At 46.8% G+C, this 26,821-nt stretch overlaps 2 protein-coding genes and 1 long non-coding RNA gene across 4 annotated transcripts; 2 read left to right on the top strand and 1 right to left on the bottom strand.

Annotated features, from left to right (window-relative positions):
- Nucleotides 1-1,250: 1,250 nt before the first annotated feature.
- On the top strand, nt 1,251-6,471 carry Rdh7 (retinol dehydrogenase 7). Of its 2 annotated transcripts, NM_017473.4 has the most exons (5): nt 1,251-1,263; nt 1,806-2,197; nt 2,827-3,082; nt 4,662-4,825; nt 5,730-6,471. In NM_017473.4, the coding sequence occupies exons 2-5, from the start codon at nt 1,885-1,887 to the stop codon at nt 5,945-5,947; spliced, it is 951 nt and encodes a 316-aa protein (NP_059501.1). In that variant the 5' UTR covers nt 1,251-1,263; nt 1,806-1,884; the 3' UTR covers nt 5,948-6,471. The 2 variants fall into 2 exon arrangements, with proteins under 2 accessions (NP_059501.1, NP_001144221.1); NM_001150749.1 differs by lacking the exon at nt 1,251-1,263 and having other exon boundaries at nt 1,765-2,197.
- Nucleotides 6,472-11,962: 5,491 nt separating this feature from the next.
- Gm31091 lies at nt 11,963-20,599 on the top strand. The gene is made up of 3 exons (XR_380940.4): nt 11,963-12,237; nt 14,593-15,738; nt 20,226-20,599. It is a non-coding gene; the product is annotated as a predicted gene, 31091 (long non-coding RNA).
- Nucleotides 13,179-24,022, bottom strand: Rdh16f2 (RDH16 family member 2). Its single transcript, NM_145424.2, has 4 exons — nt 23,630-24,022; nt 15,408-15,669; nt 14,084-14,247; nt 13,179-13,624 (listed from the first exon to the last, which is right to left on the bottom strand). The coding sequence occupies exons 1-4, from the start codon at nt 23,940-23,942 to the stop codon at nt 13,407-13,409; spliced, it is 957 nt and encodes a 318-aa protein (NP_663399.2). The 5' UTR covers nt 23,943-24,022; the 3' UTR covers nt 13,179-13,406.
- Nucleotides 24,023-26,821: the final 2,799 nt, after the last annotated feature.

Genomic DNA, 26,821 nt, shown 5'->3' with positions numbered 1-26,821 from the left:
TCGGTGCTCCTGGGAACCTGTCTCCAGTTAATTCTGATTGGTTAATAAAGATGTCAGCAGAAAACAGCTAGGGAGAAGAGAGAAGCGGGTGTTTTAGGTTTCCCGGGCTTGGGACCTAGAGGAAAGAGAGTGAGTGTTATCTGCCTTGCTTTCGGAGAGCGTGGAGAGAGAGAGAGACGTCATGCTGAAGATAGGAGAGAGGAGCAGAGCTGCCACGTAATGGGTGCAGAGGACACGTCCCAGAAGGCTGCTCAACTGGGTCTAGAGCAGCCAAGATGGAACATTAGGAAGTAGTAACTTGAAATTATCAGCGGGAAGTAGATTCTAGCAGCATGGAGGTTAGGTAGATGCCCAGTTATTGTGCTGCATACGGCATATTAAAATATAAAGTCTGTGTGTGTCTTTCATTCGGGAACATAAACCATTGAGGTGGGAAGCAACCCCACACCAGGACTTATTAAATAAAAACTATTACTACAACCCACCCTTTTTCTTCCATTAATTAATTAGTAATTAACTTTACATCTCAATTGCTGCCCCACTTCTAGTCTACCCCTCACACAGTCCCTCTCCCCATCCTCCCATCCCTTCCTCCTCTGAGAGGGTGGAGGCCCACCTTGGGTATCTCCCCACCTTGGCACATAAAGGCCCTTCAGGACTTGAGAGCAACAAGACTACTTTGATTCATGCAAACTGAGTTAGAAAGTGGTGACCATCATATGTGCAGAGGGCCTATGTCTAGCCTGCAGATGCTTTTTGGATGGTGTTTCAGTCTCTGAGAGCCCCCCAAGGGTCCAGGTTAATTGACTCTGCTGGTTGTCCTGTGGAGTTCTTAACCCCTCTGAGGCCGTTGATCCTTCTCCCAGCTCTTCCATAAGAGTCCCCAAGTTTGGGCTGGAGAGATGGCTCAGAGGTTAAGAGCACTGTCTGCTCTTCCAAAGGTCCTGAGTTCAATTTCCAGCAACCACATGGTAGCTCACAACCATCTGTAGTGAGATTTGATGCCCTCTTCTGGTATGTCTGGAGGCAGTGTACACATATACATAAAATAAATAAATCTTAGAAAAAAAAGTCCCCAAGCTTTGCATCTGTTTCAGTCAGCTTCAGCCTACTTTTTACATGGCCCAGCATCCCCTGCCCAGGGGTGACCTGGGAATGTTGCTCCCACATAGAGGATTGGACCTTCCTCTGTCTATTAGCAACCAAGAAAATGGCCCCATGGATGACATGTCTATGGGTAATCCAGTGGAAGCATTTTCTCAGGTGAGGTTCTTCCCATTTGATCATCACTTGTGTGGGTTGACAAGAACAAACAAGAGTCACAACTAACAAGAAAGGCCTGTTTAGGGTAAAGTCATTTCCTCTCCACATCAACTCTGGGGGTCACAGTGTGTCTGGGACCCCAGTTTGTGTTTCATGTTTGGGGCCGGCCCTTCCCTCTTCCTGGGCAGCTACTATATTAGGAAGGTACCAGCTCTCCATGTCCTCTCCTGTAATGTGTCCTCAGTCCAAGTGCAGGTTGGCAATAGCTTCAAACTATGCTCACAATGTCCTGGTTTGTAGTTCCAGAGTGCAAGATGCAGAGACACAAGATGAGCCTTGGACTGGACCATGGGGCCTATGTAATGAACCAAATATGTATTCCCCCCTGAGTCCAGGGTCAAAGAGCTTAAGAGAATAGATCTGTGTTATTGAACAGACAGAGGTGTTTTCTTTGGCAGCAAGACAGGGAGAGCCAAAGGGCATTGAGATATCAGAAAACCCATACTGGTCAGAGGAACATGATAGAAACCTGACATTCTCAGTGCCTATACCTTCCTGTGTAAGCAGAGGCCAGGCTCATTTTGACACAGAATATCTCTCTCTGCTTGACTTCTACAAACCATGTGGCTCTACCTGGTTGCACTGGTGGGCCTGTGGACGCTCCTGCGCTTCTTCAGGGAGAGGCAGGTGGTGAGCCATCTCCAAGACAAGTATGTCTTCATCACGGGCTGTGACTCTGGCTTTGGGAACCTTCTGGCCAGACAGCTGGACAGGAGAGGCATGAGGGTGCTAGCTGCATGTCTGACGGAGAAGGGAGCTGAGCAGCTGAGGAACAAGACATCTGACAGGCTGGAGACAGTGATCCTGGATGTCACCAAGACAGAGAGTATTGTGGCAGCCACTCAGTGGGTGAAGGAGCGTGTTGGGAACAGAGGTACCACTGAGATTCCTGTCTGTGTTGCTGGTTTGTCTCCCTGTTTGAAGGGGGCCTCCCCTTTATACTCCCTGGCCAGATCCCTAATGGGGCTTGGGGGCCCTGAAGTAACCCAGCACATCACCTGAGTACTCTCTCTCTTCCCTCTCCAGCCCCTACCTTCTGTCTCCCAACTTTCTTCAAAGTACAAAAGCAGCACGGCTTTCCAAAATCATCTCCAACCAGGACCTTTTGTTCATGTGTCTCAAATGCCATTAGAATATTAGCTTTGCCTTTCGCCTTTTATCCCCCTCCCCTTGTTTTCCTTTGTCTTTTCCTCTGCTTCCTCATCTGCAAAGGTATTGTTAATCTGTAAGATGTCTTGGACCTTCGTTCTTGTTATTAGCAGACATGAGGTGGGTGGTTCTCGAGCAGTGAGCTGACCTGCCAAGGATCAAAAGAAGCGGAAGGTATCTGTGCTGTGAGCCATTTCTTCCGGGATGGGATGCACCAACCCTGCTGACAATATGCTGTTTTTTATCCCCCACTCTCCATCCAATGCCTGTCTGAATGGTCTCAGTTTACCCGGTGGAATGTGGATTTTAGTGAAAACTAGACCTGTGATTCTTTCTTCTTTCCGCTTTTTCCAGGACTCTGGGGCCTGGTCAACAATGCTGGCATCTGTGTCTTTGCTATCAATGAGTGGCTGAAAAAAGAGGACTTTGCAAATATACTGGATGTGAACCTGTTGGGCATGATCGAGGTGACTCTGAGCATGCTGCCCTTAGTGAGGAAGGCGAGGGGCCGTGTGGTCAACATCTCCAGCTCCATGGGTCGAGTGTCTTTGTGTGGTGGTGGTTACTGCATCTCCAAGTATGGTGTAGAGGCCTTCTCAGACTCCCTCAGGTATTAGATGGTTTTGAGGTCCCGTGGGGACCCTTCAGCGAAGTGTTTTATTATAATTGCAACCTTTGAGAACCCCTCATGAACAGTCTTTTCTTTTTGGTTTGGAAGGCTCTCTTTACCTTCTCCTTTCTGGAGTAAGGTGGTCACTCACTGGAAAACCACGCTCTGTGCCTGTCAGGTAGCTGAGGCCTAAGTTCACTTAGACTTGTCCTGCTCTGGAGGCCTGCCCCTTGGAAGCACCTAAGGCATCCACTGTACTTGGCCAAGAGCCATAGTTCCTCACGGTCTTTGATGCTCAGGTTGGGGATGCCCTGGGGGTGTAAGCATCACACTCAGCCCACCGCCTGGTGTGTATCAAGCTCTTGTTTAGAGCCCACAAGTCCCACACTCTCGCATGACAAAGAGATTTTTTTTTTTACCCTAATAAACAAATAAAAAACCCAACAGCAGCAGCAACAAAAATCCCAACAACCGATTGAAAGAGGAGAGGAGAGTGTGGCCAAGACTGAGAGATTATTAGCAGTAGTGACCATGTTGTTTGTCAGATTTCTGGAGGGCTTTGCAGCAGGGCTCTGAGGTAAGGATTAAACATGAGAACAGGGCATTATGGGTAATAAAATATTAACAGCCTGGGCCCAGTGTGACTGTTTGCAGAGTGCCTTTAGTACCTTTAGTCCTAGAGCAAAGGACAGGTTAGCCCTGCCAGTCATGGGGCTTGGCAGATTGTCACAGGGTGACTTTTGGAGAGTCTGAGGGTTCTAGACAGTTTTTTTTTCTTTTTTTCTAGATAGGTTTATATACCATTTTGATGACAGCCCAATCTGTAGACTTTACCTTAGACCTTATACATTATACATCATTATACAGTATACAGTATACCTCTGTAGTATACCACTGTAGCAAACTGAGTTAGATTTCTTGCTAGCTGCAAGACAAAATGGTCTCCCCAGCACTTGGGAGGCAGAGGTAGGCAGATTTCTGAGTTCGAGGCCAGCCTGGTCTATAAAGCAAGTTCCAGGACAGCCAGGGCTATACAGAGAAACCCTGTCTCAAAAAAACAAAAAACAAAAAACAAAAAACAAAAAACAAAACAAACAAACAAAAAAACCAACCAAAAAAAAAAAAAACAAGCCCAAAATAAACAAAGTCAAAATGGTCTCTAAATGTGGGGTACCATGACTGCTTACACAGAGTAGCCCCTGAAGACATCTGGGGGAGCCAAAAAGGAACTGGCCTGAGATTTCTTTAGGCAGTAGTCAGTGAAGGTGGGGCCCAGGAGTGAGAGGGAACTGACTTAGGCAAGTCTAGTGAGCTGGCGTGTACAATATATGGACGGCCTACCTGTGCCACAGAACAAAATATCTAGATTTAGACTAGCGTGCTGCGTCTGCATGACATTGGAGTGACATTCAAAAGCACAGAGATGACACCCTTGCCACATCCCATCCCCATCAGCTGCACATCCCAGACCCCCAAAACCCTTCTGAACTTTTCTCTCCAGCGGCATCTTGTGTTGTCGATTGTATTGTTTTCCTCAAAAGACCTCTGATGTCTTTGACCTTTGACTACTGTCTTACAGGAGGGAGATCTCCTATTTTGGGGTGAAGGTGGCTATCATAGAGCCTGGCGGGTTCAGGACTAATGTCTCCAACTACGAGAGGCTATCACACAGCATAGAGAAGCTGTGGGACCAGACATCCTCGGAGGTCAAGGAGGTCTATGACAAGAATTTTCTGGACTCCTGTAAGTAACTTGTGGGACCCAAAGGAAAGCCCCATCCTACACCCTGAGCCTCCTGTGCTTTTCTGGTACAAAGTCTGCTCCCAGGCTGTTTCTCTTCATGACTCCCCTTTCCTTGGGAGCTGATGGAATTCTGGTCCCATAAAGAAGTTCTGGGGACTGGAGAGATGGCTCAGTGGTTAAGAGCACTGAATGCTCTTCCAGAGGTCCTGAGTTCAATTCCCAACAACCACATGGTGGCTCACAACCATCTGGAATGGGATCTGATGCCCTCTTCTGGTGTGTCTGAAGAAAGCTACAGTGTACTTATAAAAATCATATATATATATATATATATATATATATATATATATATATATATATATATTCTAGAACTCTGGTTTTGTTGTTGTTGTTATTGTTGTTGTTTTCTTTTTCTGTTTTTTTTTTTTTTTTTTTTTTTGAGACAAGGTTTCTCTGTCCTGGAACTAACTCTGTAGACCATGCTGGTCTCGAACTCAGAAATCTTCCTGCTTCTGCCTCCCAAGTGGTGAGATTAAAGGTGTCACTGCCCCACTAGAACTCTGTTTTATCTGAACCTGTCATTATCTTAATGATGAAAGTAAAGACAGGGATGGAAGTATCATACCACCACTTTTCATGAGCTTGGGGTTTGTTCCCACCATTAGGAGAGAACCTCCAGCTATTCTGCCAGGTAGTTCTCTGACCCAGGCTGTTGAGTGAGCACAGCTATTTCTTGAAGTTGTTGGTTTGGGTTGTGGCCCTCTCTGAGGAACTGGGACAGGCTAGACTCAGGCATGGCTTCTGAGTGTGGGAGACATGGATCTGGAGAAGCCCTCTTCGACTGGTCATGTAATAGCGTTGGTGGGATGTGGAGTCTACTGGAATAATTTCTCATTTTACACAGATATCAAAGCAATACAGTCATTGACAGACACATGCTCAGATGACCTGTCTGTGGTAACTGACTGCATGGAGCACGCTCTGACTGCCTGTCACCCTCGCACAAGATACTCAGCTGGCTGGGATGCCAAGCTCTTCTACCTACCCTTGAGCTACATGCCCACCTTCCTGGTAGATGCCATGTTGTACTGGAGCTCTGTAAAGCCTGCCCAAGCCCTGTGAATCTGCACGTGTGTGCAGACTTGTGGCGGGTGGAGGGAGATAATGGCACAGGGCATGTGGTTCTTGAGACTCATTAAAACAATTCAGCTTCCATACTACTCAGAACCAGTAAAGTTCAGGGGAAAGAGGCAGTAAAGTTCTGCCAAGGGGGAGTGATACAAAGGGGCTGGCAATATCCTGTGAACTTAGCTTCTTGGGGCTTCATCTTGGCCTATTGTGAGAATCCACAGGACTGCAGAGATTGTAAACACCTAGGATGAGCTTTGCCTCTGGCCCTTCCTCATGATGTCCATGGGCCTGGCCATCATGGAAGATCGAAAGAATCCACTTCACAATCACCTTTTTCCATGGTGTCAGGAGGGAGGGCCCCCACCCGCACTCCACATCCTAATGCCGTTTAGGAGGTGGTTTTGCTGGTGGGATAGAATCTTGCTAAGATAAACAACAACAACAATTTTTATTTGTCTCAAAACCATGGTTTTCTTTGGATTCCTTTCATTTCAGAATAAAAGTTGAAAAGATTACATGTGTCTCGTGCTTTGAAGTAGCTGAGCAGCGTGGAGCACTGGAAGGCAGGGTTAGGGAAGAGGGGACCACACTGGGGACCGCGCTGGGGATGGCTAGCACAAGTGAACTAGACTGTTACCTCTGCAACCGCTAGGCTCTCCCAGCACGGAGGGCAGTGGACATTGCTTCCCGCCCAGGATTTTGCAGTATCCTACCTCACAGGATAAAGCAGGAGATGCCTGGGAGATACTGGCAGGACCTGGGTCCTGTTCTGCAGCCTCACGAGCTGACCATCTCAATTTTCTGTGTACTACTCCTCATGTCCTCCTGTCGTGACCTCTGCTTCCCTCCTGTAGCCCCTTGGCACATGAAGTCAGTGCCCTGTCTGGATCCTGGTCTTTCGTTTTCTGCTCAGCATTTGCTGTGCTGGATCAGAGAGGCTCTTGGACTTGTTTTGGCTTCCCAAAACCTTGATCTGTATGTCTGTAGGTTTGTGGTGATTCTCTCAAGTAAGGGATAAACACAGAAAACATTTCTGGGAAGTGGCAGAGTCCTGGGTTCAACTCCAAAGTGCCATTGTGAGCGACCTCTCCATTGTGTTCTAGTGCCTTCCCTAAGAATGAAAATGGAGACTATGCTATCATTGTCAAATCTAGTTTAAGTGTTACAGGATATTTGAACCCATTTCTAGTTAGGGGGTGACGCAGCCCTTAGAACACACTTTAATCCCCCTGGCTGGAACACAGACATGCCCTTAGTACTCACCTTTAATCCCAAAAAATGAAGCTAAAGGTAATTTGTAGAAGGAAGCACCCCTGTTTGAAAATGATATGTAAACGAATGGCAGACAAAGTGACAAATCAGAGAGATTTGATAGAATAGGATACGCCCAACTCCCATGAGAAGAGAGAGGAAAGGGAAGCTACTTAAGAGAGTCAGACACTACAGAAGAAGAGAGTACAGAACAGGAAGACAGTAGAGTCCGTGGAGACATTTCAGCAGAGTTGAGAGGGAGAGTGGAGCAGCGCAGACGGAGGAGGAGGCAGTTTTACTGGGACAATTGTACAGAGTCAGGTTGCAGAACGAGACAGAGACAGAGAGAACAGAATGAGCTAGAGAATGAGGAGTCAGAAGATTAGAAACAGATTGACAGAGATAGTTTGAGGCCAAACAGAGCAATTCAGAAGAAACACAGAGACAACAGATTGAATCAGTCAGTTTAGAAAGGGGTTTGAGCCAGAACAGCTGAGTTGAACCAGCCAGTCAGAGTGTAGAAAGTATCAGAGGCTGGAAACATTGTAGCAGCTTCCAGGATGGCCTAGGTTAGCAGACGGAGGCAGTAAGCCTTGGAGATGACAATTACAACAAGCAAGTAAAAGGGACTTTTACATAGGAAAAAAATAATAAAAATTGAGACCCTGTGTTACAGAGCCTTTCATTTTGTTCATTTTAACATTTTACTTGTTTTGGGTTTGAGATAGAGTCTGAGTTTATGAGTTTGGCTGACCTTGACTTTCTTGTCCTCCTGCTCCAGCCTCTGGGTGGCTGGCATTACTGATATATATCACCACACCCAACTTAGCGTATGATTTGTTAGTTCTCTCTCTCTCTCTCTCTCTCTCTCTCTGTGTGTGTGTGTGTGTGTGTGTGTTGGGTTTTTTGAGACAGGGTTTCTCTGTGCAGCCCTGGCTGTCCTGGAACTCACTGTATAGATTAGGCTGGCCTCAAACTCACAGAGATCTGCCTGCCTCTGCCTCCTGAGTGCTAGGATTAAAGGTGTGCGCCTCCACAACCTCGTGTGCTATTATCTCGATACCACTGCCTGGATATTTGTTCATATGCTTGTGTTTGAGACACTGTCTCTCATTAGATTAGTGTTCACCAGTAGTGTATGTTGCCTGACTAGCGAGCCCCCAAAGTCTGCTCATCCCCACCTCACCAGGTTAAAAAGAGCAGGAACAATAGTTCTCTCAGCTTCTCTAATCTGGAGATTGCAGTCAGGTTGTTTTTGTTTTTGTTTTTTGTTTTTAGATTTATTTATTTATTATATAAGTACACTGTAGCTGTCTTCAGACACAGCAGAAGCATCAGATCCCATTACAGATGGTTGGGAGCCACCATGCGGTTGCTGGGATTTGAACTCAGGATCTCTGGAAGAGCAGTCAGTGCTCTTAACTGCTGAGCCATCTCACCAGCCCTGCAGTCAGGTTTTTATTCTTGAGCAGTCAGTAGTTTTCTCACTCAGACATCTTCATATCCTCTTCCTCCTCCTCCTCCTCCTCCTCCTCCTCCTCCTCCTCCTCCTCCTCCTCCTCCTCCTTCTCTTTCCTTTCCTCCTCCTTCCTCTCCTCCTCCTCAGCTGCTACAATAAGCTACCTTATGCTACGCCCATTCCAGTGAAGTCTGCTTGACAGTTTCAAGGAAACTATGCCTCCTGGAACCTTGGCATTCCAATAGCCCGTATACTCAAACCCTGTTCCCGCGTTAGTCTGGTGTATGGATCCGTGTGCTCTCTTTCAATATAGTTTTATTATAAGTGCCTTAAAGGATTGATTTTTGACATAGCTAAGCCTCCACCAGTGTTCCAATGGTTCCTAGAAAATCCTTGAAGCCAATGGTGAGCTTGGAATTCAGTTAAGAAAGTTACCTATTCAGTAACATTCAAATTCACTTCTAGTAGAGACAGTGAAAGAAATCAGGCATTACAAAGAACAGAGCTAAAAAGCTCTGGGCTAGTCTGCATAGTGATTACTTAGGACAATAGCCAAGTCACACTCAAATACAGGTTTCTTCACTAGACCCAGAGGAATAACATAATCAGGTATTTATTAAAGAACCCCTGGTGGTGGGTTTAGCAATAGACTAGCATTGCATCAGAGCATTCACCTGGCTCCGGTGTTAAGCTGATCTTTTTAATCAAGTGGCAAATGCGGCATGGTCCCCGTCATCTTTTGATGTACGAATTCCTTTTGTTTTGTGTCACTGTAACTTGGTGGATGTGTTCGCCTGTTTTTTTGTTTTTCTTCTGTATAAAAAAGTCTGATGTTCGTTGGGACAATACATTCAGATCCAACACACTCTCTCGTGTCTGTGTCTGTCAATTCTTGCCGACTTTTTGCCCACCTGCAACCAGAAACCCATTCCACGCAGATAGGAGACAAAAAAGAGGTTAGTCTGTGGCAACCTTATTTATTCCCTTTGTTCTTGTGGCCCTCTGTGAGATGTTTGCCTTATTAAGTCCCAACTTGTAGTCCAGTGGTTCACAACCTGTGGGTGTCTACCTCCCCTAGGGATAGAATGACCCTTTCCTAGGGGTAGCCTAAGACCACTGGAAAACACAGATAGTTACGTTATGATTCATAATTACAGCTATGTACATAATTACAAAAATAGCAAAGTTACAGTTATGAAGTAGCAGTAAAAAATAATTTTATGGTTGGGGGTCACCACACACGAGGAACTGTATTAAAGGGCCACAGTGTTAGGAAGGTTGAGAGCCACTAGTGTAGACCTTCAGCTATGAGAGCACAAATGTGCTCATTTCTGGGACCCCAGTTAAGATGAGTAGGGGCTGCATGTGGTCAAATAGAGAAACAGGCTTGACAATGGGCCTGTTTCCACCCTAGGCAGCACTCACTCTAGACTCCATCCCTTCCTGCATGAGGAAGAAAGGGTGGGTTGGGTGGGGTACACTGCCTTTTGGGAGAAAGTACTTCCCTTTGGGCTGAGCTGGACTCCTGATCCCAGGAGATGGCTTAGTTCCCATCTACCTCAGCATATCAGGGTAGCCCAGAGATCAGAAGAGCTGCAGCATTGGACACTCACAGGGTCAGGCCTGGAGTGGAATCAGCCCACCCTCCTCAGGGCAGGGAAGAGGAGCAGCTGGGCACCGTCATTTGGCTTGTGTGAGAATCTCTGGAGAGATGGATGGACTGAGGGAACCTCCATGAATCAGCGAGGTGTCCTGAGACTTTCTCTTCAGCACTGTGGCTCCTGCAACAGAGTCACATCCACTTTCCTATTCTCTCTGATTTTACCCAAAAGTTCCAGGACTCTATCTAGATCCTGCTGTTTTCCAGAAGACCTTGATCCAATAAGAGTTCCTTCCCATCACTGTCAGGGTTAGTAAGGAAAGGACAGTAGGTATGAGAAGCAGGAAATGATACTGAATGGGTGGGCCTGAGGAATTCACAGGTGAAGGAACAAGGAGCCACTGGGGAAATGAAATCTGCCATTCATCCAGCCCAGGAACCCTTGGGTCTTCTGTTAGCTAGATGTGGGCAAGGATGAGAATTATTAGGTCCTGTTGGCTGCAGACAATTTTCTTACCCCTGCTTCATTGCTGAAATAAGACAGTGAAAGAGAGTCCAGGCAACTACTGCAGAAGCGGGAGTCTGGACAGGAGCCAGAGGGAGAAGAGCAGCAGGAGGCTGGTGATGTGTTGGAGCAGGGTGTGGGGGTGAAGCAGCATTAGGAGGAGGAGGAGCAAGGCCAGAGAAGGAGGAGGAAGAGCAGGAGCAAGAGGTAGAGAGGTGAAGAAAGACTCTGAAGAGGAGGAACAGCAGGAGGAGGAACAGGAAGAGGAGGAGCAGGAGGAGGGACAGGAGGAAGTAGAGGAGAAGGAGGAGGAGGAGGAGCAGCAGGAGGAGGAGCAGGAGGAGGCAGAACAAGAGGAGGAGCAGTAGTAGGAGGAGGGACAGGAGGGAGAGGAGGACCTGGGCAAGGCCCCACCTTGGGGGTTGAAAACCCCAGCTCTGGGTGGAGTCAGCTCCTCACTGATATCTAGTAATCAGCCTTGAAGGCAAAGCTGGGCGGTGCACACCAGTCTTCTCCCTCCATCTCACTGGGGCAAGCATATGGCTGGGTCTCTGGTTTCCGCAGAGAACTTGCATGGAGTCCATCTCTTCTTTGAGCACCCTTTGACCCTGTGATAGCAAACTAAAACTTGTCCAGTGCTATGGACCCTGGCTTACTCTGTCCTTTCTCTCCCCTAACTTCTCGTAAGTCTTCATCCCCTGCCCCCCTCCCCCTCATTGTTGTGGGAAGTGGTATCCTGTGCCCAAGGACAGTCATGTGAACTGACACGCTGGCTCCTCTTTAGATCTCTTGAAGGATAGTGTCTGTCCAGGATGTATACCAAACTAACACCTCTCCAGCATGTAGGGCTAAGTCTGAGTGAGTTGCATGACACCTTCCTATCTTTACAGTCCTTATGCAATAGAGTCTGCTACATTCAGATCCTCAAAGCCTGAGGGGTCTAGGGGCTCAGTGTGGGCACAGGAGAGAAGCAGGCTACTCCTGCTTTGGTGTTCTCCATCAACATGCCCTAGATATAGGAGAATCAACACACCCAAGGTGCTATGAGTTGTAAGAAGATGGTCAGGTAGGTCAGGGGCAGGGCACAGAGTGCTATGTATGGGGGAGAATTTACTGAAGGAAGTGCAATCTCTTGGATAGCAATAAAGCCAGCTGGATTCCTGTGATCTGGATAAGGAAGAGTGTTGTATACAAAAGTGATGTCATTAGTTTGTCCCATCACTGGTGTGAGGGGGTGGGGGTGTTGGCTCATAAGACCACACCCCTCCCTGAAGAACTACAGGCATCTCATGGGTACTGGGAGAGGGGGAGGCAAATTCCTCAACTGAGTAGTGACTGATAAGTTACCCTTGCTCAAGTAAATAACTCCCCACCCATGCTGATACAGGCAGTCCTAAGTAATGCAGTGGGACAGAAGGACTTACAGGACAGGAAAATAGACCACGGACTTGTTCAGAAGACAAGAGGTTAGGTGGAGGGGGTAGGGGATCAGAGGGAGGAGGATGTGTGTGTGTGTGTGTGTGTGTGTGCACACGTGCACACGCACGTGTGATTGTACAAAAACAAATTTAAAATAAGAGAAAAAAGTGACCTTATTGTAGCAGAAAGTCACCTTGTTTACATTAAACTGTTATCAAGGAGTCAAATACACCCCTGAAGACAGGGGACCGAAGAGGCAGAAGAAGCCCTGCATGAATGTATTCCTGGGTGAATGTGTCCTGTTGATCAGGCATCACAAACTGGCAAAGCTTTTCTCTATCTGGGTCAGGCTTAGAACTGACAAAGCCTTCTTCCACTGACCCAAGTTCAGGTGTTTGTAGATGATTGACCAGTGTGTAAACACTGGCAACTGCAGCTTCCCCCTTCTGGAGGTTTCCAGCCTGAGACAGCTGCCTTCAGACAGGACTAGGCGGCCCCTCCCCCTTGCTGTTCATGATAAAGGAGCTGAGGTTGCAGGGGAGGGAGCTGAGGACACTCAGTGCATCACACAAGTCACCAGATGCCAGCTTTTCTGTACATGTTTCTGTGTGTCTGTCCTTTCTCTATTCCCTTACCTCCACTAATCAGGGTTTCAGACCTAAGGCGGATGAATTGTAACAAGGCCAGAGATTCAGAAGGTACCTGTGTGACAAATGAGATCCAGCCTCAGGTTAACTTATTAATTAACTTAAATCATAATAAAGAGTCTAGATCATTGACAGCTGGTGACAGGACTTGCTTATCTACTAGATGACCCAGATTTTGTTGCCCATGCCAAGGTTAGGTAGTTCACAACTACCTGTAACTCTCAATTCCAGGGGACACAATGATCTGGCCTCTATGGGTACTCTACACACATGGATTACAGAAACATGTGTATACAGATAGATAGAAAAGAGAAGTTTAAAAATAATGAGTAAAACGGATAAACCCGAGACAGGGGAGGTCGTTTTTTTTCTTTCACCAACAATGGTAATGATCATTTAAGCATAGCAGATTCCTGTGGTCCCATGTCCCCCATGTTATACAGAGGAAGAAAAAGCCAGGCACCTATGCACAGCACATGTGGGCTGAGAACAGGAATCTTCCTCCTCCTGAGGCTCTGCACCCTCACACAGCACTTCCATTGACCCAACAACACAAAAGGATCTAGCTTTCACAGGGCTTTGTCAGGTTTTGGAGAAGTCCAGTATAGAAGAGCATCCACAAGAAAGGTGGGCAGGTAGCTCAAGGGGGTGAAGAAGAGCTTAGCATCCCAGCCAGCTGAGTATCTCGTGCGAGGGTGACAGGCAGTCAGAGCGTGCTCCATGCAGTCAGTCACCACAGACAGGTCCTTGTTGCACCTCTGGTCCAATTCGTTTAGGTTTTTCAGATCTATGCAGAATGAGGAATGATTCAGGTGGTCATTCAGCTCCCACCATGCCTGTCTCATACCAGCATAGAGGAGAACTTCCGTTTTCTATGTGGGAGAGTCCACGTGTCTAAAACCCAAGCCTAGCCTGTCCTAGTTCCTCAGAAGGACCACAAACATTCTTCAAGGAAAATTGTGCACTTTGTCACCCATCTTAGCTCATAGAGAGTGCTGGTCTCATACCGCCTCCCATCCCTGAATTCAGTTACAGCCCCAAGAGCATGAGAGAATCACAAGGAAGAGAGAAGCATGTTCTGAAAGACAAGAATTCCTTTCTGACCCCAAACTCAAACTGCCCACCATCCCAAGGAAATGGGAAATGGGTTTTTTGAGGAAAAGGGTGAGGCATTAGAACTCCTAATATTAGCAGGGGATTGAGGGTTCAGGATTGTATGTAGCTTCGGCCCTCAGAGGTCACTTACAGGATGCCAGGTATTTCTCTCCATAGATCTCCCTGATTTCTGAGCTGGTCTGGTCCCACAGCATCTGGATATTTGAGCATAATCTGGCACTACTGGCCATACCAGTCAGGAAGAAGCCAGGCTCTATAATAGCCACCTTCACCCCAAAGTAGCGGAGCTCCCTCCTGCAAGACAAACAGATGTCAAGGACTTCAGAGATCTTTCAGTGAGAACACTTTAATAAGAGTACAGTAGCAGGTCAACAGGAGCCTGTGATGAGGAAAGGCCACACACTTTGGATCTGGGATGTGCAGGAAATAGGGAAGGATCTTGGGATAAGTGTAGCTCACTGCCCTAAAACTAGACATTCTGGTCTATGGCACTGTGTAACATCTTTCTCCAAGTAGGACAGATGGAAAAGATCCTAGTCCTTCTCCAAGTCACCTCTACTTCAACAGTATAGTAAGTCTCCATCTACCCCACATTTGTCCCAGGAGGTTCTCAGGATAACCCCCACTTTCTTCCTGCAGGTGTCTTCAGAGATCAACCTCCTACATCCAACTCTTTCACATTGGCAGCCTACCTGCTCCCTGCCCCTATGTCTGCCCTGGTTCCATGGCTTGGAAGGGTTGCATTGCCAACAACACAAAATAAATAGTATTCTGTACCCTCCAGTTCACCACAAGTCTACCTCTGCCCACCTGGTGACTACCCTCCTTCCATATCTGGCCTTCTCATTCTCCAAGGAGAATCACCTACACATACAGGTTCCAGGATCTCATGTTTACTCTCATGTACTCTAATCCTCATGCAGGACCCTCAACAAATCTGATGGCCAGCATGGTCAACAGGGCTGATTGGCCATGGCAATCTCAAGGAAGTCAGAGTTCTCTGTCTCCTCTCTCAATCTCTTATTTGCTATAGTTTTTAGGTTATGATAGAAGCACACAAGTTATGCTAGAATGTATTTATTTTGGACTCTAAATGGGGCCTAGTATCTATCTGTGGAACTAAAAGAGATATTCACCCCAACTCAAAAACATGCTCAGCATATAGCTATCAGGGGTCTACATTCTTCACCCCCAAAATTCATATTTCTAATCCTATCTGAGTAATATCTCAAAATACCCTTCCTCCTCTGTAACAGAACAAAATGAACTCAACTCATGTCTCAGTCATGCCCACTTCTAGAGACATGAAATGTTGCTGCCCAGTGAATGATTCAATGAGTTAAAGGTGTGAGAGATGCAGAATTGAAGTGTCCTCCCTATGATGGGAACTTAAAGAGTGTGAGTAAACAAAACCCACCCAAAGCTCCCCTGGGGGATCCCTTCCCTTCCAGTACCTAAGGGAGTCTGAGAAGGCCTCTATACCATACTTGGAGATGCAGTAACCACCACTACCACCAAGTGACACTCTGCCCAAGATGCTGGAGACGTTGACCACACGGCCCCTCGCCTTCCTCACTAAGGGCAGCATGCTCAGAGTCACCTCGATCAAGCCCAACAGGTTCACATCCAGTACACTTGCAAAGTCCTGTTTTTTCATCCACTCGTTGGGACCCGAGGGGACGGAGATGCCAGCGTTGTTGACCAGGCCCCAGAGTCCTGGGGACAGTGGAAGGAGAGAGTCACACAACACAGGCTTAATTATGGATGAAATGCACATTCAACAAGGTAAGCACACTGTGACGCGTGGTTACTGGAGAATAGGAAGCAATGAACAAGAGCAAGGTATCAACTGGTCTGGGGAATACATGCCTGAGACTGCTGGCTCACAGCATGGTCACCTTCATCTTTTAAGACTTCCTGGCCCAGCTTTCTACCTAGGAATCAGTAGATTCCTACCTTCTCACTCTGTAAGTTTAAGAACAGATGGTGAAAACATGGTGCACCTTTGTTAAACTGGAGACCACAAAAATATGTTTGTGACTTACAAGTTGATGCTGTTGGTGTCCGACAAAAGACCTTCACTCACAAAGACCAGACAGGCCAACATGGCTGCAAACCGCAAGAGGTTTTTTTTTTTTTTTGATCCAACGTGTTGGGGACCCCCCTCAGCACGCAGGCAAGAGAAGAGACCCCGACCAAACAAAGAACACACTTTTTATACCTTGTAAGGGGCAGATTTAGGCAACAGGGCTAGCTGGCTTATCCTCATTAGTGTAGCAAGTAACCCTTTCAGGCATTGGTTGGTTTGTATGGGGTGACTGCCTTTGGCCTAGTGACTCACTCTGCCTGCCTTATGGTTTATTTTCAGAATTTAGTGCGAGGTGGGACAGAAGAATTTTTCTGAGAACTGTTATTTTCGTTACAGTTATTTTTCTGAGAACAGCTAATCTTGTTTTGGCAGCTGTAGACTTGGTCTGGTCATTTTGACTGCTAGAACTATATAGTTTGGAAAGTCCCTTCAGAGCGGGGAGGGGCTAGGTGGTCTTGAATTTATTTTGGATTCTATATTTTTCTCTTTTTCTCTGGTGCATTTCAATCCTGAAATGATGTCTCACTTTGTTGCAGCTGCTGATATTATTGTCTGAGCATCAAAACTTGTACTGTACATAAGCAATTAAGGATGCATGGGCCAAAGGTTAGGAGCAGAAACAGGATAAGAAGGGGTAGTAAGCAGGACTAGGTAGGGACTCTTCCAACGAGGCTCGAGGGTCTGGGCGTGATGCAGGTGCACGTAGATCAGATCTCGGACCTGGAACTTGTGAGATGTCTTTGGGGTACCCGGCTCATTTGCTGCAGCCAGTTGTGACCAGACTTCCTTCTGCACCACCTGCAAGCCTTTTAACCTAGCATACAGATCATTATTACAACAACATGTGGATTCAATCATATCATTTAAGACAGTGAGGGGTGCAGGAGCCCCATAAAGGATCTCAAAAAGGGGTAAGACTGAATTGAGAGGGAGTATTTCTGGCTCTAAATAGGGCAAGGGCGAGGAGCACCAAGTCTGTGCCAGTCTCCATGGTTAATTTTGTCAAGGTCTCTTTTAGGGTTCTATTCATCCTTTCTACCTGTCCTGAGCTCTGAGGTCTATACACACAATGTAATTTTCATTTGACCTCTAAATACTTGACCACCCCCTGACTTACCTGTGCAACAAAGGCAGGGCCATTATCTGACCCTCCAAACCTTGGAAAAATTTCTTCAATAATCTTCTTGACGACCATCTGAGCAGTCTCATTTTTACAGGGAAAAGCTTCTACCCATCTTGAGAACGTATCCACAAAAGCCAGAAGGTATTTATACCCATATTTTCCTCAGTAAAGTCTACCTGCCAGTAGACGCTAGGTCTGTCTCCCCGGTACCTCTTCCCTGGATCCACTGTGACATGGCAGACATTGGCTTTTTGGCACTTGTGCACCATCTGCTCCACAAGGTGTTTTAAACCTGGTACATGATACTTGGAGAATGTCTGGATGAGCTTGCTTACCCCTAAAAGAGTCCACTTGTGCATCTGTTTGATCATAGCCTCTGCTTGTCTTTGTGGCAGGATTTTCTTTCTCCCGGAGATGTACCACAGTCTCTTATTTTTGTTGAACTGGTAACTGGAATCTGCTATCTGTGTAGATGTGGAGTCTTTTTCCTTTTCTGAATTCCAAGGCCTTACTGAGGGCGATCAGTTCCACCTTTTGGGCTGATATGTCCTCTGGCAGATAACTTGGTGTTTGTCTACCACAGCTGCTCCAGCATGTCTCTTCCCTTCTTCTAGATAGTTGCTCCTGTCTGTGAACCAGGTAATGTCTGCTCCCTCTAGTGGCTGGTCTGTCAGATCTTTATGCCACCATGTGCCATAAAGATGTGCTGACAGTCATGAACAGGGGACTCCAAGTCTGGGTCTGTGAGTAGAGTAGCTGAGTTTAGGCTTGTGGGGGGGTTGGGAGGGGACGGGGAGCAAAAGTGACTCTATTGGAGTTGAGCAACAGAGTCTGGTAATGTGTCGTGCGAGTGTTAGTCAGCCATCGGTCAGAGGGCTGCTGAACTACACTTTCTAGGGTATATGGCACCGAGATCACCAAGTTCTACCCCAGAGTCAATTTATCTGCGTCCTTGACCAGTAACATCATAGCAGTCACTATGCACAGACAAGAAGGCCATCCTGCAGCCACAGGGTCTAATTTTTTTTTTTTGATAAGTATGCCACAGGTCTTTTCCAGGGCCCCAATCTCTGAGTAAGAAACCCTTTGGCAATACCTTTGTTCTCAGCCACAAATAGATGGAAGGGCTTAGTTATATCTGGGGGCCCCAAAGCTGGAGCTGACATTAGGGCAGTCTTAATGGCATCGAACCTTATATGAAACGCTGTTGATGTCTTGTGAAGGGGTAAAGTGGGGCCACTAACTCAGCAAAACCTGGAATCCACAGTCTGCAAAAGCCCGCAGTGCCCAGGAACTCTCTAACTTGTCTTGAAGTGGTCGGTGGGGGAATATGAAACAGTCTCTTTTCTAGCTTCAGAGAGCCACCGTTGCCCCTCTTCTTCTTCTTGGGGCAGTCTCTCACCCAGTGTCTTTTTCTTTACAGTAAGCACATTGATCTTTAGCCAAAGACTCTCTGTGGTTGCCTGGTACTGTCTTACCAGGCTCTCTAGTTTCCCTGATGACTGTGGCCAGTATTTTATGCAAGTTTCTCTCTTGTCTCATATCCCTTTTTAATTCTCTGGCTTCCTGTTCCTTCTGCTTATCATTCCCAAGTGCTAGCATTATCAACATGTGCCACCTTGTCAGGTTCTAGTCTTTGTTATTTACTTCTCTTTGCTCCTGTTTTCCTGACTGTAATGGATATCTCATACAATGTTCTCGTTCTCTCTCTCTCTCTGTCTCTCTGTCTCTCTCTCCATCCCTTTGTTCCTCCTCCTTGTCTTTGCTTCCTTTGGATGTTATACAATTATCACATCCCCATCCAGTCACCTATTCTCTCCCATAGTTTGGCTCTGCCCTGGTTTACCCTTCTGTTTCACTGCACATCTCTGATTCTAACTCTGATCTCTGTCTTTGTCAGCCTGTCCGTGTGCTCACCACTTGTGCTTTGTCCTTCTGCCCACCATGCTTCCTATTTCTATATAGCAACCCTTCCTCTCACCTGCCTCTCCCATCTCAAATGCCAGCCTTGCAGAAATTTTACTCTTCTATTTGTTGTAGTGTTTTGAAGCAGAATGGCAGACATTGGTTCAAGGACATGAGCCCTTGTTGGAGTGGGTGTGGTCTTGTTAGATTTTTTTATTCACTGGGAGTGGGCTATCCCAGAGTCTTCCTGTTCCTTCCATCTGTGGATCTAGATGTAGAGTTCTCAGTTGCTTCTCTAGCACCATGTCTACCTATACCCCACCCCACTTCCTGGTATGATGATAATGGACTAAACCTCTGCACGTAAGGCAGCTTTAATGAAATACTTTCCTCTATAAGAGTTACTGTGGTGAAGGCATGTCTTCACAGAGATTGAATAAGGCACCTGTATCTTCAGAGTATTATGAGCAGTTTACACGCTACTGCCTTCTCCTTACAAATGGCCACACAATGTAGTAATAAGCAATGGTTATTATTCCTTATTATTCTAATATGAACAGGGTCTGAGGAACACCTGTGGAGAGAATGGGGGTGGGGAGGTGAGAAACACAAAGGATGGACAGCAAGTCTGATTGATCAAGCTGTCAAATTTAATTTTTCCCAGGCAGGTTTTATGCCCACAGAAGCAGGATATAGGGAGGGGGATGACGTAGAATCGCTTTGTTTCTGGGGGAACGCACCTTTTCCCAAAAGCAAGATATTGGCTAGGTAAAAAGTTCAGCAGGAGAAACAGGACAGAATGGGTTGCTAGGTACCCGTCCACAAGATCTATAGCTATTTTTTCTTAACTGGGGGTAGTACTTTCCCACAGAAGCCTCAACTTTTTCCCACAGAAATATCAACTAAGTTAGTACTTTTAATCTGTCATTGAGATTGTTTTTGTTTGCTTTTGAAAAATCATATGGAAACCTTCTTCTGTAGAAGCTTCCTAAAATACATATATAAAAAGAACTTCAGTGGAGTCACCATATGATGGATGATAGAACAAGGAAAGTAGACATCAAATGTCAACAGTAAAACCTTGAGTGCCAGGAATGGGTCACTAATGCCCCTAAAAGGGAACCATGGAATACTCCCTCTCAACCTCCATTGTAGGCTATGGCCAAGGCTACGAGATGCTCTCCCAACCCGATGGTAAAGACATGTAGCTGAAGACCATACTATCTGATGTCATCAAACTAGAAGGCAAGTTGGTGCCCAACTATGCGGGGCAATGGGCTATGCACAGACAGCCTGGTCTCCAGTTGAGTTGAGGTCTTGACCCCCCCCCCCCCCCGTGGGACTCAGTGGGTGGTAATTTCAACCTACATGGGACAGAAGGCTTTCGATCAAGTCTCCTGGACTCCTGGCTCCTGTAGAAGTTACCCCCCCGCCCAGCCCTCACAGGAGAGACATGTGGTTAGCAGTCACGTAGACAATGTCCCAAGCTTCTGGTATTCTGGCTAGACGCCTCCCCACAGTTACCTAGCAACACCAAGATAGCAAAGCCCACTATAAGAGGGGCTGCTTGAAGCAAAAGACACCGTCAATAAGACAAAAAGGCCACCAACAGATTGGGAAAGGATCTTTACCTATCCCAAATCGGATAGGGGACTAATATCCAATATATATAAAGAACTCAAGAAGGTGGACTCCAGAAAATCAAATAACCCCATTAAAAACGGGGCTCAGAGCTGAACAAAGAATTCTCACCTGAGGAATACCGAATGGCAGAGAAGCACCTGAAAAAATGTTCAACATCCTTAATCATCAGGGAAATGCAAATCAAAACAACACTGAGATTCCACTTCACTCCAGTCAGAATGGCTAAGATCAAAAACTCAGGTGACAGCAGATGCTGGCGAGGATGTGGAGAAAGGGGAACACTCCTCCATTGTTGATGGGATTGCAAGCTTGTACAACCACTCTGGAAATCAGTCTGGCGGTTCCTCAGAAAATTGGACATAGTACTACTGGAGGATCCCGCAATACCTCTCCTGGGCATATATCCAGAAGATGTCCCAACCGGTAAGAAGAACACATGCTCCACTATGTTCATAGCAGCCTTATTTATAATAGCCAGAAGCTGGAAAGAACCCAGATGCCCTTCAACAGAGGAATGGATACAGAAAATGTGGTACATTTACACAATGGAATACTACTCAGCTATTTTAAAAAATGAATTTATGAAATTCCTAGGCAAATGGATGGACCTGGAGGGTATCATCCTGAGTGAAGTAACCCAATCACAAAGGAACTCGCACAATATGTACTCACTGATAAGTGGATATTAGCCCAGAAACTTAGGATACCCAAGATATAAGATACAACTTGCCAAACGCATGAAATTCAAGAAGAACGAAGACCAAAGTGTGGACACTCTACCCTTTCTTAGAAATGGGAACAAAACACCCATAGAAGGAGTTACAGAGACACAATTTGGAGCTGTGACGAAAGGATGGACCATCTAGTGATTGCCATATGCTGGGATCCATCCCATAATCAGCTTCCAAATGCTGACACCATTGCATACACTAGCAAGATTTTGCTGAAAGGACCCAGATATAGCTCTCTCTTGTGAGACTATGCCGGGGCCTAGCAAACACAGAAGTGGATGATCACAGTCAGCTATTGGATGGGTCACACGGCCCCTTATGGAGGAGCTAGAGAAATTACCCAAGGAGCTAAAGGGAACTGCAATCCTATAGGTGGAACAACAATATGAACTAACCAGTACCTGGGAGCTCTTGTCTTTAGCTGCATATGTATCAAAAGATGGCCTAGTCGGTCATCACTGCAAAGAGAGGCCCATTGGACTTGCAAACTTTATATGCCCCAGTACAGGGGAACACCAGGGCCAAAAAGGGGCAGTGGGTGGGTAGGGGATTGGGGGGGTGGGTATGGGGGACCTTTGGGATAGCATTGAAAATGTAAACGAGGAAAATACCTAATTAAAAAAAAAAAGAAAAAAGAAAAAAAAAAAAAAGAGGGGCTGCTTGGCCCCTCCTCACTTTGTTTGAGCTTTCTTACTCTCTCTTAAGCTTTTACCTCTCTTACTCTCTAGCCTTTCTTCTCTCTCTCCTTTTCCCCCTTCTCTCCTCTTGGCCATGGCCAGTCTCTCTCTTTTTCTACCTTCTCTCTTTCCCTCTGCCTCTTTACAACAAAGCTCTAAAATCATAGACTGTCTCTGTTCATCAAGACCTGCCGTGCTTGAATGATGGAATAGGCTTTCTCTTCACGAGCCATGCCTAATCTCCTGACAGAAGGCCTTCCTATGTTACAGCCACGGACCGGACTAAAGACTCTCACTTGCGTGGGAACCACCCAGAGCCACCTCTTCCTCTGTTCTCGCTTCCCATATGAGTACTCCCCCAGGGCCCCTATTCTGTTCTCAGCAACTCTGCCGTATCCAGCATGGGATGCCGGAGGCTGAGAACCTGGTACCAGGGGTTGCTCCTTGTCCACCCTCTGCCATGTGGGGTTAGTGGCTTCACACAGCCAGATGCTCACCCGGGGCCACATGGAAAGCATCTGGCAGTCCTCCTGCATCTGCCTGCCTAGAGCACTGGAACTCTGGCAGGATGCAGGCTCTCTCCCACCCCCTTTTTTCCCCCTATATCCACTACCCCACACAACGAAAATCTTCATTGCTACAGTTTAGCATGCCAGGTGCCAGAAGATACTCTGTACACTCCCAGAGGAGAGAGGGAGTCGTTACTATTACACAGGCTCAGGCCCTGTGATCTACAACAGTGACCTGCCTTTAATGCACCAATGTGTCATGGGGGTAACTATACATTTTTCATTAGATTTAAGAACCGCTCTCTGAGATGAAAACCATAATAACACTACTAAAGTGGCCAAGAACCTGATACTAGATAGGTCATAGTTCTATGGGAAGATTGAATATTATCCTTCTGCTAAGGGGACACACAGTAACATGATCCTTAATGCATATTACTAACAGCACTCCAAGTCTAGTGCCTCGATCAATCTCCATCCACAAAACTGTGTCTGGCCATAGATAAGAATTAACACAGAGACACACAACTGCACAATGTTGGAGAGAGTAAGAGACTCTGGCACACTCAGTCCTAAACGGCAGAGTCATCTATGAGGATGAGGAGGCAGAAACATTTTAAGAGCCAGAGGTGATGGCTGACTCCAAGGAGACTGTCTTACAGACACATGAGGAATGCTGCTCACATGAACTCACAGGACTGTAGCAGTACACGTAACTCCTGCACAGGCTCAAGGAGACAGCGAGCCAGCACTGAGGAAGGAAAGTGGACATATAGTATAACCTCTAGCAAGCAGCCATTTGTAACAATTAGTCCTGGGTCACCTTGGAGAATAAGGTATAGAGCTAAGAGGATAGACTGATGTGCTGGAGAGGAGCAGAGTCTGCAGTGACTCCAACTCCACACTCACCACCACCAGGAATCCTTTGGGGACTACACAGGCCTTCTCTTCACACACATAGAGAGCACCAAAAACACAGACAGGATTCTCAATGGTACCTCTGTTCCCAACACGCTCCTTCACCCACTGAGTGGCTGCCACAATATTCTCTGTCTTGGTGACATCCAGGATCACTGTCTCCAGCCTTTCTGATGTCTTTCTCCTCAGCTCCTCGGCTCCCTCCTCCTTCCGACATGCAGCCAACACTCTCATGCCTCTCCTGTCCAGCTGTCTGGCCAGCAGGTTCCCAAAGCCAGAGCCACAGCCTGTGATGAAGACATACTTGTCTTGAAGATGGTCCACCACTTGCCTCTCTCTAAAAAAGCGCAGGAGCATCCACAGGCCCAGTAGCGCCACCATGTAGAGCCACATGGTTTGTAGAAGAGGAGAGAGAGAGAGAGAGAGAGAGAGAGAGAGTCAAAATGAGCCTGGCATCTGCTCTTGCAGACTGCTGTAGGCGTTGAGGACTTTAGCCTTCTGGTATAAAGTCCCTTGTGTCTCTGCATCTGCAATCTGGAACCACAAACCAGCAAGTAGTAAACATAATGAGAAATGATTGGTGACCTTCATTTGGACTCTGGACAACAAGTGAGGACTGGGAAAGCTGGTGCCTCCTAATACAGCAGCTCCTGAGAAGATAGAAGGGCAGGCCTCAAATATGGAAGGGTGACCTCAAAGGAACACAAGGTGTTAGGCCTAGGAAGCCAGACACATCATGTCTTAAGGAGTTGATGTCAGGCAGGAAATGACTTTCCCTCTCAAGTGGCCCTTCTCCTGGCTGTCTGGATTCAAGCAGACATGAGCAGAGAGTTCTTGAGTGGTGACCTCCATGACTTCCCATGGCTCCTCCGAGCCAGGATTTCATGCTTACTTTCTCAGGAAGCCTTGTTCAGAAACTCTAGAGTAGTGTGGCTCCTGGTCTGGGGAATGTCTGAATGGCATTCTGATTCCAGCTCAAAAGAAACCCAGTGCCTTCCTTCAGGAGTGACGTCACAATTCCCTTGCCTGACACTTCCACAACTTTCTGTCCCAACCTGCAAGGATTCAGACTGTCATGCCCTCTCAAGAACCATGTTTCTATCAGGAAGTGCCCCAGTATGGGTTTGACTACACCTCTACCTTAAGGTCTGGGCCTTGGTTATCAATGTTGACTGTGCTACTCTCCCTCCAATGGGCCCCTGGGTCTGCTCTGCATTTGATCTTCTCTTCCTCTTCTCCTGCTTCTGGTCCTGAATGGTGTACAGCTGCTATTCCTTGTCCTCCTGTCTCCAATCCTTTCCCTACACATGCATCTGCAGAAGCTAATAGGACATCCTTCATCTGGCTGTTAGCACTCTACAGGTCCTCAGAATCCTAGCACTGAACTGCATCTTGCAAAATGTAGAACTGGGCTTTCTTGACCAAAGTACATGCAGATATTGCTTCTCTTAGTTCTTGTATCCTTTCAACAGTGAGTTCTCTAGAGCATTCCTTCTATGGTCATTTCCCAATGCTCTCTCCTACAGTCCTTTCCATATCAACCCTGACAGTGATGGGCCCTCTTGTTGGATCTAGGTCTTCTGAAACACAGCAGGATCTAGATCCAGCCTTGGAGTTTCTGGATAAAGTCAGAGAGGATAGGAAAGTGGGTGTGACTCTGTTGCAGAAGCCACAGGACTGAAGAGAAAGCCTGAGACACTTCCTTGATTCATGGAGTTTCCCTCAGTCCATCCATCCCTCTTGATTCTCATACAACCCAAATGACAGTGCCCAGCTACTTCTCTTCCCTTTCCTGGGGAGGGTGGGCTGGACCCATTCCAGGTCAGAACCTGTGAATATTTAACAAGACAGCTCTTTTGCTCTCTAGGCTGCACTGATCTGTTGAGGTAGGTGGAAATAGAACAATTTCCTGAGATCAGAAGTCCAGTTCAGTCCAAGGGGAAACACTTTCTCCCAAAAGGCAGTGTACCCCACTTAACCCACCCTTTCTTCTTCATGCAAAAAGGGGAGAGGTGGAGCCTGGAGTCAGTGCTGCAAAAGGTGGAAACAGGCCCACTGTCAAGTCTGTTTCCTGACTTGATGATGTGCTGTTCCTACTGAGTCTTTACTGGGAATCGGAACTGAAAGACTATTGTGTCCTAATGGCTGACGATCTAGAATTGGAGGCATGGGACTTGATTGGGTATAGTGCAGTTCTCCTGCATGATTGAGTGAGACAGTGTACTGGCTAGTTTTGTGTCAGCTTGACACAGCTGGAGTTATCACAGAGAAAGGAGCTTCAGTTGAGGAAATGCCTCCATGAGATCCAACTGTAAGGCATTTTCTCAATTAGTGATCAAGGGGGAAAGGCCCCTTGTGGGTGGGACCATCTGGGCTGGTAGTCTTGGGTTCTATAAGAGAGCAGGTTGAGCAAGCCAGGAGAAGCAAGCCAGTAATGAACATCCCGCCATGGCCTCTGCATCAGTTCCTGCTTCCTGACCTGCTTGAGTTCCAGTCCTGACTTCCTTGGTGATGAACAGCAGTATGGAAGTGTAAGCCAAATAAACCCTTTCCTCCCCAACTTGCTTCTTGGTCAAGATGTTTGTGCAGGAATAGAAATCCTAACTAAGACAGACAGCCTCTTGTGGCAGCCTGAGTCCTTCTGTGTCCCTCTGAGTACACTGGCTTCTCCCAAGAAGAATCCTGAGTGAGGAGGAAAGGGGAAATGTTGCAGGCATCCTGGGATCAACTTACAGAGCACTTCCTGCTAATTACACATGGTTCTGTCTCATCATGATGCTCTTCAGCCTCTATCCATGTTTAGTGTAGATCTGGCCTGGGTGCTGCCCTTCCCCTGGGGAGCCAGTGTGATGTTCCAGAGAGGACTGAGATGAGTCCAGCCTCCTGACCAACTCCTCACAGGCTATTATGTGCAAAGATGCTGTTGTGTTACATCTGAGGGAAATATTTCTAAAGAACCAGCAGGTTTCCACGCTACTGCTGGCAACTCTTTGACCTGCTGTGGTCCTACTGACTCTGTCTCTAGCTAGCCCCCACAGTGACCAATTGCAGTCTGCCCATCTCCAATTAGCTTGTCTCTGGAGTGGCTAGTTCCTTCCCAGCCATAAACCCCTGTGGTCAGTGGCCCCACCTTCCAGTAATTCAGTAAAACAAAATTGAAGCTTATAAGGAATCAATCACATTTTTTATATCAATAAATTGCCAAAGCAATAATTTCAGAACCAACAGAAAATGATAAAAGCTGCCCACCTAAATTAGACAAGTCATCCCAA

This window comes from Mus musculus, chromosome 10 (genome assembly GCF_000001635.26).
Source record: "Mus musculus strain C57BL/6J chromosome 10, GRCm38.p6 C57BL/6J".
NCBI classification, from domain to species: Eukaryota; Metazoa; Chordata; class Mammalia; order Rodentia; family Muridae; genus Mus; species Mus musculus.
This window is presented reverse-complemented; position numbering and strand designations above follow the sequence as displayed.

Bases quoted from the DNA above. Each gene is read 5' to 3' on its own strand.
- Rdh7 (NM_017473.4), top strand. From the start codon at position 1,885: ATGTGGCTCTACCTGGTTGCACTGGTGGGCCTGTGGACGCTCCTGCGC. The intron at 3,083-4,661 runs GTATTAGATGGT...ACTGTCTTACAG, and splicing joins GCCTTCTCAGACTCCCTCAG to GAGGGAGATCTCCTATTTTG. The intron at 4,826-5,729 runs GTAAGTAACTTG...CATTTTACACAG, and splicing joins CAAGAATTTTCTGGACTCCT to ATATCAAAGCAATACAGTCA.
- Rdh16f2 (NM_145424.2), bottom strand. From the start codon at position 23,942: ATGTGGCTCTACATGGTGGCGCTACTGGGCCTGTGGATGCTCCTGCGC. The intron at 15,670-23,629 runs GTACCATTGAGA...CACTGTCCCCAG, and splicing joins GGAGCGTGTTGGGAACAGAG to GACTCTGGGGCCTGGTCAAC. The intron at 13,625-14,083 runs GTAAGTGACCTC...CATTCTGCATAG, and splicing joins AGAGAAATACCTGGCATCCT to ATCTGAAAAACCTAAACGAA.